This window comes from Python bivittatus, unplaced genomic scaffold (assembly GCF_059951505.1).
Source record: "Python bivittatus isolate LINGU-HERP-01145 unplaced genomic scaffold, Pbiv_v1 ctg000850_np1212, whole genome shotgun sequence".
NCBI classification, from domain to species: Eukaryota; Metazoa; Chordata; class Lepidosauria; order Squamata; family Pythonidae; genus Python; species Python bivittatus.
Genome location: NW_028277112.1, coordinates 26,159,812 through 26,173,372, shown reverse-complemented (window position 1 = coordinate 26,173,372; position 13,561 = coordinate 26,159,812). Strand labels below are relative to the sequence as shown.

General features: G+C 33.2%; 1 protein-coding gene across 8 annotated transcripts in view; it reads right to left on the bottom strand.

Annotated features, from left to right (window-relative positions):
* The window catches only part of CSNK1G3 (casein kinase 1 gamma 3), a 64,431-nt gene that overhangs the window by 23,849 nt on the left and 27,021 nt on the right, over positions 1–13,561 (bottom strand). For all 8 annotated transcript variants that reach the window (XM_088130160.1, XM_088130162.1, XM_088130156.1 and 5 more), the window contains 6 exons: positions 8,187–8,256; positions 6,395–6,543; positions 4,656–4,890; positions 3,244–3,329; positions 3,058–3,142; positions 12–160 (listed from right to left, as the gene is read on the bottom strand). In XM_088130160.1, the coding sequence (XP_087986286.1) occupies positions 12–160; positions 3,058–3,142; positions 3,244–3,329; positions 4,656–4,890; positions 6,395–6,543; positions 8,187–8,256 (774 nt within the window). The remainder of the gene's footprint in view (positions 1–11; positions 161–3,057; positions 3,143–3,243; positions 3,330–4,655; positions 4,891–6,394; positions 6,544–8,186; positions 8,257–13,561) is intronic.

Here is a 13,561-nt window from a genome sequence, read left to right as displayed (position 1 = left end):
ACTGTACTTACCAGTTGTTTACCAATCCAGTCATATTCATAATCAAACATATAACCCTTCCGATCAAACAAGTCTGTAAAGAGCTTTCTTAAGTAGTCATAATCTGGTTTTTCAAAGAAATCTAGCCTTCTCACGTAACGAAGATATGTAGCCATTTCTTCTACATGAATAAAGAAGCATTGATAATATTAACTGCTAGAAAGATTAGTTTTGAATTACTGTAAGCCTCAGCTTTTTAGTATAAAAAGAGAAAGTATCTTCATAAATTAGTATTTAATACACATAATAGAAAATAGAATAGGGAATAGAAAAATAATGTATATACCCAGCTTTTCCAACCTTTTCCTATCAGGTTATTCTTCCACTGGGGGGAAAAAAATGAAAAGCCACTAATAAAAATATTCAATATATATGTCATTAATGAAATATTTATTAAAATGTTACTATTAAACAATGTTACAGCTAGTTCAACTTCAACATTAATGAATAAAAATTAGTAATATTGCTTTTGGGGGGAGGGGGTAGATGAAACTTTGAGAGCTTGGATGACATTATTTGCAGCAGAACAGCGTATTGTCACTATACCAAAACTGATATCCAGCCCATATTGTTGTTGTAAAATGCTGCAAGACCTGCTATTCCTATGATTTTTATTTGCCTCATGCTCTTCCATCTTCTTTATTAAGTGAAAAAAACCTCAGAAATGTTGAAAGAGATACACATAAACACAAGCAAGAAACAAGTAATATGTAAAGTTGAAAAACGTCTCAATTTGCAAAAAAAAAAATCTAAATTTCCTAAAGTCCCTGAAATGCAAATGACAATATTCAGATTGGATAACAAAATTTAAGTTTTAAAATATATTTTTATCAAAAGAATCAGGATATAAATTCAGAATAGTGTGTTTTCTCATAGTTACTGGGAATGATTAGGAACTGCTTCTATGCATGGTAACTTCAGTGACTTCATTTAAAAAACAAATGAAGAAGCTGCTGTTTATTGTCTTGATAAAGTTGTTGAAATAATTTATCCTTTTGGAATTGATTTTAATCTTATTTATTTCATTTACTACAATATGTAGTGAGCTGTGTAAGTTTGGACATAAAATGTTCAGCAGTGTGATTTCTGTGAAGTATACAATTAATACAAAAAACATCTGGAACTGCTTCTTCAAAAATGCCATAAATCTGCAATATTTTCCTTCCATAGAACTCTATCAATTACATAAGCGATAATGTTCGTTAATGGAATACTGGCATTTTCAAAGTATGCTTTTAATGCAGCAAAATTGATTTGCTACAGCTGTAAGACATTTTGCAAACTGCATATCTTCCTATGGGATAAAGTTATCTTCAAGATACAGTACATAGTCCATTAATAAAACTTTGCTGTCCACAGCTTCATCCAACTATAAGGAGAATTTTATTGTTTTCAACATCATTACCCATTTCATCAATGCTCCTTTGTACCACTGTATTACTATTTGATAAGAGTTTCAATATTTCAATTGGTTCTTGATGCATTACTATAGAAATAACTTCCTGCAAACATGACATTATCAAAGCTGTGTTAGCAATAATCTCTGAAATATGGTAAAATGAGTAAGTCTGTGTTTGACCTTTTAAGAACATTTTTTGAAAAAAATATTGCAAGTATTGCTTAATGTTTAATAAACAAATCATGAAGATTTCTGAAATATTCCAAATCTTTATCCTTTTTGTCTGGGTGTTTTTCATGAAGATGATCACAGAGTTGAGATAGTTTCATTCCTTCATTTGAAAATGTTTGCTGAAATAGTAAACACATCAGAAGACTCTTGCTATAAGAGGACTCAATCTATATGCCAAGTTGTTTTTATAAATAATGATGACAGTAATTCATATTTGGAGGCATGGTTTCAAAACCAGGGACAATTGGATAACTTCTTACATTTTTCATGGCATTTTAACAAATATACAAGAATTCAGTTAGATTGATAACCAATTTAACTGTTCAGTAACAAGAGTCGCACATGGGCACACAGCATGAGCTCTGGAATTACTGATATTGTTACTGAGTCATAGATGGAACTAATTCAGGATGCCAAGTACAAATAAAATGGCAACATGTTCTGACAAACACATAAACAAGGAAAACTGCACATTTTTAAAAAATCAGCCAGATGAACAAGTTCATTACTTCCTTCTTTTTTATAGTGCTCATGAAAATCAAGAAACACTCATGTGGGAGGGCAGAAGGTGGGATAAACTCCCAGATTAAAGAGCACTATGTTAGAGAAACAGGCTAAAAGTAGCAGAATTAGTTCTAACAGAGACAAGTGCAAAATTCTTCACTCAGGAAACAAAAATCAAATGCATACATATAGGATGGAAGATACTTGGGTTAGTAAATGCACTTGTAAAAAAGGTCTAATAATAGTTGATTGCAAATTGAATATAGCCAGCAGTGTGATGTGGCTATAAAAAAAACAAAAGCAATATTAGACTACATCAACAAAACAAATCATGGGAAATAATTACTCTACTTTATTCTGCTTTGTTACGATACCATATCAAATACTATGTCCAGTTCTAGACATCATATTTTAAGAAGGATTCAGTGAAAGTGAAACAGGTTCAGAGAAAGGCAATAAGGATGACCAGAATACTAGAAATATTACAGGAGTCAACGTTCTTCAAAATACTCATTAAGTATATCCACACACAAAATAGGTCAAAACTTGGTATCTCTTATTGCAGACTTAAGACAGGAAACAGTGAATCTAAGTTACAGGATGGCAGATTCTGGCTGAATGTTAGATAAAACTTCCTAACAATAAGAGCAGCTTTACACTGGAGTTAATTAACCAGAGAAGTGATGTGCTCCTCATCATTTACGGAAGTATAGACAGGTTTAATTTCAATTCCTGAACTGTGCAAGAAGCAATTTGGTGACTTAAACGGCCATTCCAACTCTATGACTCTAATTATTGCAGCACTAATTGTGCTGACACTATAACATATAGTATAACTGGCAATATAGCCACCTCATAGCCTACTCAATAGCAAAACTCTTTACCTGGAAAGTTTTCACATAATACTTCTATAGGAGTTGCTCTCTTTGTATCTCCAATTTTCTGATACCGTTCTTTCAACGTATCTGCCTAAGTTTGAAAAAGCATTAAGTTAACTGCTTCAGAAACATTCTATGAAAATTTGGTAATATCAGAAGAAACAAGACAAACCAAAAGAATTCATATACTACCTTTAAGCCTTGCCAGGGAAGGCTGCCTCTTAAAAAATACATGAACATATGACCTAAAGCTTCCAAATCATCTCTTCTACTTTGCTCTGAAAAAGTAAATTGAAAATGTGAAGGCTAGATTTCTGGACTGATATATGAAATTAATGGCAAATATGTACAGGTATGAAACTGTATAAAATAATGTAAAGCTTTTTGGTAATTATAGATAAATATGAACAGATAAATATGAATATGTTAATTTCCAGTTAACTACTCCATCAAATCTGCCAAATCCCATTAAATGTAAAAGCATTAATTGGCTACATAGACTCATCCTTGAACTAATCAGAATGTTATGATTCCAAGCTTTCTCTTTTTTTCCTCTGGTATCTTTGGACTACAGATTTCCAGGGGAAAAGAGAGGAGATACAGAACACTAAGGCATTACTGTACATTTCAATATTCAATATTATTTTACATATTTTTTAATATTTTTGAAACTTAGAAAAATGGCTTATTTCCATTTGGCATTCCACAGGCAGCTACTGCATGAAGCTCAAATACAAGGGTATATCTGTTTCCCTTTGTGCACATCATATATTATTTGATATACCTGCAGTGTTGAAGTTGTCTAAATTTCCTTTCCAAATTAATTATACACCATAGTTATGATGCAATTTACACTATTTGTATTAAACAACTTTTTCAACAACAATTTAACAAGTTTTCTCAGCAATTTACAAGCTAAAGTTTCAATTCAAACTTCCCCACAAGTTAGAACTCCTGACCAAATTAGAAGAGAAAACTGTAAACCTTCTTTAAATCTGCATAAACCCTCACTATGAAGATACGGAATAACTGACATAGTGCTATTTCTCAGGTGTGGGGGTTGGGAGGGGGTTGAGCCCATGATTTGAATGAATTTGTTGTTCATTGGTTCCTCCTTGATAGCCATTTCCTTTTTTTTTTAGTGTGTTTTATTTTCTGCATTTTGTTACAGATGTTGTAATTGTGTTAGCCACCCAGAACTGTTTCATGTGAGATGGGTAGTTATATAAATCAAATAAATAAATAAATAAATCTGACTTATTTAAGTATGTAAATAACTGGCCTATCTACTGGATGTGGTCACCCTAAGAGACAAGAAATCCTAGTTTTAAACCCAGTTGTGCAAAAGGAAAAAAGGAAAATTGAGTTGTAAAAGCTGTTCAGAGCTAAGCATTCATTAGGAAGGGTATAACTGAACTCAACAGTTCATTAAAATTTTTTATTAAAAATTAGGATTTTGCCATGCACTGATAACATTAAAGAATAATATCCATACATATGTTTTAATGAAATAGCTAGAGTTTGTAAAAAAATTATTATAATATGCAAGCTAGTCACAAAAATCTAATGAAGCTGCTATGTTTGTGCTCTTAAAAAATACATACCTTTTCCTAAATGTGTATTTATACTCATGTATCTAGCAGTTCCTGTAAGGCTTTTGTGTTCTCGATATGGTATGTGCTTCTTTGTTTCTGGATCTATATACTCTTTTGCCAAACCAAAATCTATAATATGAATAATTTGTTGAGTTTTGTTTCCTGGTCGTCCTATTAAGAAGTTTTCAGGTTTTACATCTCTGTATATCAAGTTCTTTGAATGAACATATTCCATTCGGGAAATCTATCAAATAGAATGAAAGAAAGTTTTAAAAAATTAAAATAAATCATAACTTTAGTAACAAAACAAATGGAAGTATTATTGTGTCGTCCTGTCTTGAAATACAAGGTTTGTCATGAACCAAATTAAAAATGAAAACCCTCCTAATATTAATTTTATTTTGGTTCATAATATAAATACAGATTATGATATATACCTATCCATTAAAGAGAGTACATTTTTAAAAAATATTCCCTTCATTAAATTATACACTGGTTGCCATTTTGTGTTGTCGATGATTGTCAATGATAGTTCATACCACAAGGGCATTTTTAAGCTTTGAGACACTGAATGGACAAAGATGAAAAAGCTTTGTTCAATCTCCTTATTTCAAATGTCCTGTAAATTAACTGGCTGCCAGATATCCATAGATTTGAGAATATTCTGCTACACTTGCACCACTTAGGTGTAGAAAAGGGTACTGCCTGCAGAATCATACTATAATTCATAATTTATTTCACTAGCAAACTTTCTAGTCTTTTTGATTTATAGTAGAATTATCCTTTTCATGGATTTTGTAGTTATTGGATACATTGACAGACACTAGTGCGACCTGGAACCAACGACTATATAACCTTCAAAACCCATGAAAAGGATAACTCGATCTTATATCAAAAACACCTCTGAAACTACCAACAAATTACAACTCCTAGGCATCATGGTAGCCCATAAATCAGCAAAATCTATCCAAAGCCTCCTAAGCAAAACCCAAAGATCAACACCCAAGGAAGCATTTACAACATATAATGCAAGAAATTTGTGAAAACCGTTATGTGGGACAGAAATTTGAGTGAAAGCATCCATGACCATCAACTGGCAGTCAGAAGACATGATGAAAACTCCTAAATATCACAACAGACTGACAAGTTCAACCCACTACTTTAATTGGGAAACTGTAAACAGACCAAGCCAGATCCAAAAATGGAAGAGAATTTCTAAAGGCATGTAACCCTGACAAATCAGCCATTAAAATATATATTGAGATAAGCTCCATCTACAAACCATTTTAGAAAAGAAGCAACCAAAGATAAAGGAAAAAGGCAAACACATCCTTCCTCATTACACACCTATTAACCAACACCCAGATAAGCAGGAACCAGCACCAGTTAAACAGAAACCACAAAGAAGAAACAATACCCCATTCTATTTTTTTTTAATAAGTAAACAACCCCAAAGCCAAAACTCTCTGGGTAGTTTACAATAATAAAACCCCAAAATCAATCAAGAAAGAAATAATGCCCAAATCAAAGCTGATAAGACAACCTACCACATATAAACAGCCAGCAAACTCCACTCTCCCATGCACTGATGTTGTTACCTAGACTGGTAATGAAACGTCTGCAGGAAGAGAAGCAAGCTCAGAAAACACCAGGAACCCATAACGATACATTCTTTGTGCATTCGTGATATTTTCTTTATTATTTAAGTATAAAGTATAGAAGACAATTTAAAGAGAAGCTATACTCACCAATTGTATGGCTATCATAAGTACAGTTTTCAGGGAAAAAGTCCTATCACACAAGTCAAATAAATCTTCCAAACTAGGTCCCAGTAGTTCCAGCACCATGGCATTGTATTTGCCACAAGGGCCAAAATAATAAACCTGAGGTATTCCATCTAAAAAGTGAAAATAAATAGTATTCATTACATTTGGTTGCATTCAATTTCTAAACACAAGAGGATTCAGGAATAGCCTTCGGTTTCTTTTTATCTTAGTTATAGTATTTGCAAATGAAAATGTACCATCTTGCCTAGTTATAATCATTAAATCAATAGAAAACACAACAGACAACAATGGCCCTTTGTGAAATTTCACTACAACACTTCAGTCTCAGCCTGTTATGTAACAATTTCCCTATAAACAATATATATAAAAAGCTTACATATATGGAAGAACATGATATTCAGTACAAGATACTTAGTGGGTTTATTACCTATAGAAACTACCAATTTCACATTTTACTTATTTATTAAATTTATATGCTGCCCATTTCCCCCAGATGCTTTTTAATGCTTTTAATACTAGGATTTATGTACCCTGAGGTTTTAGGCGACATGATTCATAAGCAATCCAAATAACGAATCTACATAAAATCTATACATATGTATAGGTTATTATTTCTCCTGAAAACCATTTTATCTTCTTCATATTTCATTGTCACAAAATTCCCATTTCATTACAGGTAATTTTTTTAGTGAGACTAGCTAAATAGAAATGAAAGGAAGAACTAATGAGTTTTGCTGCAACCCTCACTGGTAGCATTCTTAATGTAAAAGCGTTGAGGAACTTCAAACTATGTCAAGACAGCTGTCAGACTCTCTAGTATTTCCAAATCAAAATATTTTCATCTTTAATTAGTATCTAAAATGGCAAACAGGTACATTTTGAAAATCAGTGATGCCTTGATAAATTATAGATTGCTCTGTAAAACCTTGTCCCACGATGATGATTTTTATAATGCTAGTCATGGGAAATGCATGTATAAAATGCTTGTAAATTTATATCTAGCTATGTCCATGAGAAATAGAGCACCTTATTTGAATAGCAGATGCCTTATCAAAGCTTACTGTATTTTTTAAATTAAAAATTAACCTTATATGAGTAGTATCAAACTTATAGCCACATATGATTAAAGCACATTAACTCTTTCAGTTACAAGGTAGTGTGAAAAGGATGAATTATGAGGAAGAAGGTACTTTGATGGGTGGCTTTACCTTGAATGGCTCATCAGGCAAATGCTGCATGTCACTGCAGTGAAATGTGCAGTTTACATGTATCAATTATACATATCAAGACCATTAAATGTTTTAGTGTCTAGTACAATACGAATATTCCAGTTAATAAACATTTATAATCCAAATGGCGAATTCCCAACTTTCCACTAAAAATAATTCTTAAGCAAATACTGTATAGTAAAATATTGATAAAAAATAATACATTTAAATAATTAAAATTATTGAAAACAAAACAATTAGGAAGAAATAACTAACCAGATCATTTAGATTTCAGCAGCAAGTTGACTTAAGGGTGAAAGGCCTGAGTAAGAACTGATCAAGTCTTGCTTGCCAATGAAAGGACAAAAGCTAGCCTGACTCCCTTGTCAGATTTACAGAGCGTGAGGAGACTTACTAAGAAAATTCTTTTTCATATTTCTGCCAAAAATACAGTCAGTAGCATAAACCAATACTATTATACAGGCATACATGCTGATAGATGTTTGTTTCAATAACGATTCTATTCCACTACAAATTATACTTACCTCCAGATCCTAGCTGCTTGTAGAATCTGTATTCCAAGTGCAGTTGTGGTGCTCTTGACTTCATTGGCTCCTGGAGAAACCAAAAATTTCCATTTTGAAAGCCAAGATCTATACTAATATAACACTGATAATAAAAAGAGGTAGGTAGAAATAGATTCATATGTAGATAGGTAACTCATTTGCTGCACTAGTAACTGCCCCAACCTTTACTGCTATGTTGATGCTCTTCCATGGCAGAAAGAATGCCTGAGCACTCTTAATATATGAATCAAATGCATGCCTAACTAAGTGCAGAATATATAGTACATACCCAGTGTTTCTCAACCTCAGCAACTTGCATGGACTTCAACTCTCAGAATTCCCTAGCCAGCATGTGGTATATACTACCTATGCCAGGTGACACCATATAGCCTCCTATATAACAAGTATATTGCTTGAAAATGCTCCTGCTCATTAATCTTACTGGAGGATCAAGTGACGCCTGTGGCCATAAGCATTTATTACCACCTCTGACTGGTAAATCTGTTTACTGTTTTCTGGAAAAGAATAGGCTAGCCACCATCATCCACATTTAAATTACTGTAATACAATTTATATGGGTCTACACAAGTCGCTGATACTGAAGTTGCAGTGAGGCACCTAGGCATGCCATACTATACCAGTGTTGAATCAACTACATGACCTACCTATCAGCTATTAAGCCAGGTTCAAAGCTTTGCTTTCAACATATACAGTAAAAGTCTAAACAACTTTGGATCAGAATCCTCTGTAAACTGCCTTTCCAGATACAGACCGGGCAGTGGTTAAGATCATGAGATGCAGTTATGAGATTTCTGCCATAACTTGCAAATAGACTTTCTCTGTAATGGTACCTATTCTCTGGAATGCTTTGTACTGTGATATTTAGGAGGTGCCTGCTATTATATAATTTAGGCATTTATTAAAGACTCATGTCTTCACACAGGTTTACCATATCTAAATATTTATGATTTTGTTCTGTATCAAATTTTTAAATCTATCAGAATTTTTATTCTCCGTATACTTCAAGATATATTAATGTTGGAATTATTAAAGAAATATTTTATTCCATTCTTTGATCGTCTGAAAGAAAACAATACAAAAGAGGCTTTAGTTTTTTAAAAATTTCTGCTACCCCTCCTTTAGTAAATGGGGCAGGGGAGAACAAAGGGTTTTCTTAACAACACAATGCTTCACATCTTCTCCTAAAGCCTATAACAAAATAGTCTCAGGTACAAGAAATGCAAATGTTTCCTTCTAAATTAAAGAGAGAGATGCCCCCAAATCCCCATACTGAGGACCAAGCTTCAATACCTTAAAGATCCTTAACACTGATGATCAACCCCTACAGTATAGTTTATGAAAAATAAACAGATAATAAACAGATATTGCAAGATAGAAAGCAATAAATAAATACAAAGTGACAGCACTTTGTATTTATTTATTTATTTATTTAATAAAATATTATATGGAAATTGCACCCTCCCTGTCACATATAGCACTTTGGAAAAACACTACCGCTATCTGAAACACAAGACTCATAAAATAAGTAGGGAGAAGTTCAGGCTACAACAAATGCCTATATTGCTTATTATATGAAGCAACAGAAGAGAATAAATGTAGTTCACGGCTGAACTGTGGAGTTCTTGGTGCTCTCCGAACTTGTTTGCTTGCAAACGTTTCATTACCCAACTAATAACATCATCAGTACATTATTGGATAATGAAACATCTATAGAAACAAGGTTATAGTCACAAACGTTAAATATATATTTAATTTTTCTCTTCCTGCCCATAATAAAAAAACAGCTTTGTTCACCTCTAGCTCTTGGACTGTTTTCTTATACTGAAATGACAACTATTCCATATTATGCACCAAGAATGGGACTTAGAATGGTATCCAGAGCTGAATGAGAAGTCCATTCATGCAGCTAACATTTATACTTGTTTCTCCCCAGATTACCCCTGCAACCTCCCAAACTCTGTTCCAGAGAATTCTACAGCTTTCCAGAGCAGACTCTAACAACATCTAGGGGCATGCAAAAGGAGATAAAATTGCCTGTGGCAGAGTCAAAATCTTCAGAAAATTTGAAACAAAAGAAGAAAACAAATTGGGGGGGGGGGTGTTAAAATACATGCAGTACTTTTTTTTGCACTCTTATAGTTATATTTTGTTATGCAGTATATAACTAGGTTTGTAAAATTATATTTGGGGATGAAACTTTTATTGATTGAATTTATTTTTTGTTGCAAATGGACTTACTTACAACTGTTATACTTTAAGAAATGCAGTACTGTGTAGCAGATTACAGTCCAGGAGTTTCCCTTTAAGAATCAGTCCTGAAATCTATTTTATTTACCCTTAATACTCTTCCTTTGTGTGTCTTATTCATGATTGGGGTTTTCAGTATCATTGTAATCTACCTGATGTCCCTTTTATCAATCTGAACTATAAAAGTTAATTTCTTTTATGAATAGGGTAGTTTGTATCCATTGGTTACTACATTTGGTAACTACTGCTAGGCTTCTTATCAGTGTGAGAAATTCTCACCCGATGTTGATGATATTCAGATTAATCTTTTGAAGTCTTTGATGATGATGGTACATAATCAACTATATTGAAATGTCTTATTAATGTTTCATCTTCAATATCCTTTCATCACCTCACTGTATACAGATAAGATGGAGATTGGTGTGTGTTAGCCTGATAGTTCTTCTCATCCTCTATTGTGTTTCCCCCCAGTTTTTCTGCAGGATTCCCAGATTATTCCAGTTTCCTCCCAGAGCCTCGGGGTTTTGACTGATGTTTAGTTGACTCTCTTCCAATTTATGAATCTCACAAAGGTACTTGCACATTTTTATTTCAAAAGTATTCATAGGATCAGAGAGTTTCTGATGGAGAAAGCTGGGGTTTTATCTGGTTGTTTCCCTTGGTTATTTTATACTCAGATTAGTGCATTCATTTTCTGGCAGATGGTCCATCCTTCGAGTCCAGAACAATATCTCTGAATATTTCTAAACCTTCCATACTATTCTCACGTTTCATTACACTGCAAGACTCTTCACTGATTCCCTGTTCAAGCCAGAACCCAGTTTAAACTATGGGTGCTTACATTTAAGAGCCCTCTGGCCACAAACCCATGAGTATCTGCCTCCTTCTATCTTTTTCTATAATCACTCTCTACATATATATGGACAAGATCTTTTTTCTGTAGACTAGAGATTCTCTAGAGATGTGGCTTCCAGATTACAGGCTCCCAGGAACCTGGCCTCATGATGCTGGAAAGAGCTTCCTTGTTCCCTTCATTTTTGTGAAGGTTTGATAACCTTTTAAAGGGGGTTCAAGGATCTATTTATCTGACTAGTGGGTGAGCATGGGCCTGTTTATTCCACCTTACTGGCGGCAGTTCCTAGTTTAATACCTGTTTTATATTATTGACAAAGGAACCACCTGAAATATTGTAGGTTTTTGTTTTATGCATAACTGACAGTTGTGCTTAAATGTGTTTCAGTAATAAATATATGTTTTATTGTTTGGCAGTTAGGTTGAAGAGTTTTATTGGATAGAATTTTATAATGACTGTGTTTCCTTGAATTCTATCCTGCTTCAATAAAGCCACATAATAAATTGATATTAGTAGTGTTAATATTTTAAATATTATCTGTCTTTGCTTAAAAGAAGCCGATAGGCAATATATTAATACTAAAAACAGAAGATAGCAACATTGTAACAAGGGAGGGAGGGGGAGAGGGAGAGGGAGAGGGAGAGGGAGAGAGAGAGAGAGAGAGAGAGAGAGAGAGAGAGAGAGAGAGAAAATTTTGTCCTTTACCAAACAAACAGAAATGCATTAACTTTCAGGGGGAAAAAAGCCAAGGAAAAGTGAAACAAGATTCAGAATACACATTTTACAAATTCATTTTCTGATTTAATGTATAGTTTGTAATTTGAACTTGTTCTTTCCCTCCATTTTCAGTATTTCTCATTTTCAAAGAATAAAAAATTAATTTTTGCCTCATCTTTTTAAGTTGACTTAGTGTATTTTCAAACACAGACTAGCATGTTTCACACCTCAATAATTTAATTCATCACTTAAAACATAACATTTTACAAAATGTATCAATCTTTTTCTTTCAATTTCACCATAACAAAGTGTTAAGAAAAAAACCCTCATTTTTATTTTATGCTTCACATCTCCACTCTTTTCCCATTTTATTAAAAGACTCTATTCAGCAAATCATCCATAAATTCCACCCTTATTCAATAATAATTTTATCCCTAAAGAAAGCAAACTCACTACTGCTTAAATGGCATAAACAAGTTCAAATAATGTCTTTATTGACTGGAAAGTAATTTGGGCTTCTAAGGTTTATAGCAATGATGGATGCATAAGGCTATTTGAAATCTTTAGCGTAACAGTACAGAGGCTGGAAACTTCTGGAAGATAAAATTAAAGTTGAACATATAAAGGAAAAGAGACTCCTCTTTCTGACAAAGTATTTTAATCCAAAGACAATACTGGAAGATTTCACTTTCCACCTAAGTTGGTAGCCTAGGTGACTGCTGATATATTATAAGAGGAAACACAGAAAAAATGGATATATTCTAAAGGTGCAAGTTACAGAAAGGTTTAATAAAGAATGGAAAAAAAATATGGAAAAAAAATACAAAAATTACCTTCAGCTGGATACAATATAGCCTAACATGTATATCTGATAAAATCCAAATAGAGCTAGCTTAACTGAAAATTACTGAAATGAGACTGAAAGGCATAATATATCCATACATAACCAAGATATGCTCAAGAAGTGAATCTCTATCACAATGTAACTATAGAGATAAAATATAATTGTACTTATAACTGCTGTCAAGAATATTGGAAGCTACTTCTTTATACTTGTATATCTTTCTTTATATCTTTCTCTTTTTTTCTACTTTCTTCTTTCTTTATTGCACTTTTAGCTTTTTCTGTTATTTCTCTCTTTTTTGTTTTCTCTGTTTTAATTTAGTTTGCATTAGTTCTTATTACTGCTCTTAAAGCTTTTAATAAAAATTGTGTGTGTGTGTGTGTGTGAGAGAGAGAGAGAGAGAGAGAGAGAGAATCTTTATCACAAGAACACTGGGCACAAGGTCTGTGTACCTTAACTGTTAGGCTGGTGGGCTACCAACCACCGGGGGGGGGGGAGGGTGGAGAGAGAGAGAGAGAGAATGAGAAAGAATCTCCAATTCCTAAATCCAAATGAAAATAGCCAAACAGGAACAGAGAAAGCACGCAGAAGCCAAACCACAAGGAAAAAAGGGGTATAAACTCTAGGGACAAAAGATAAGAGATAGCACTGAACAAAAAAGGAATCAAAGCA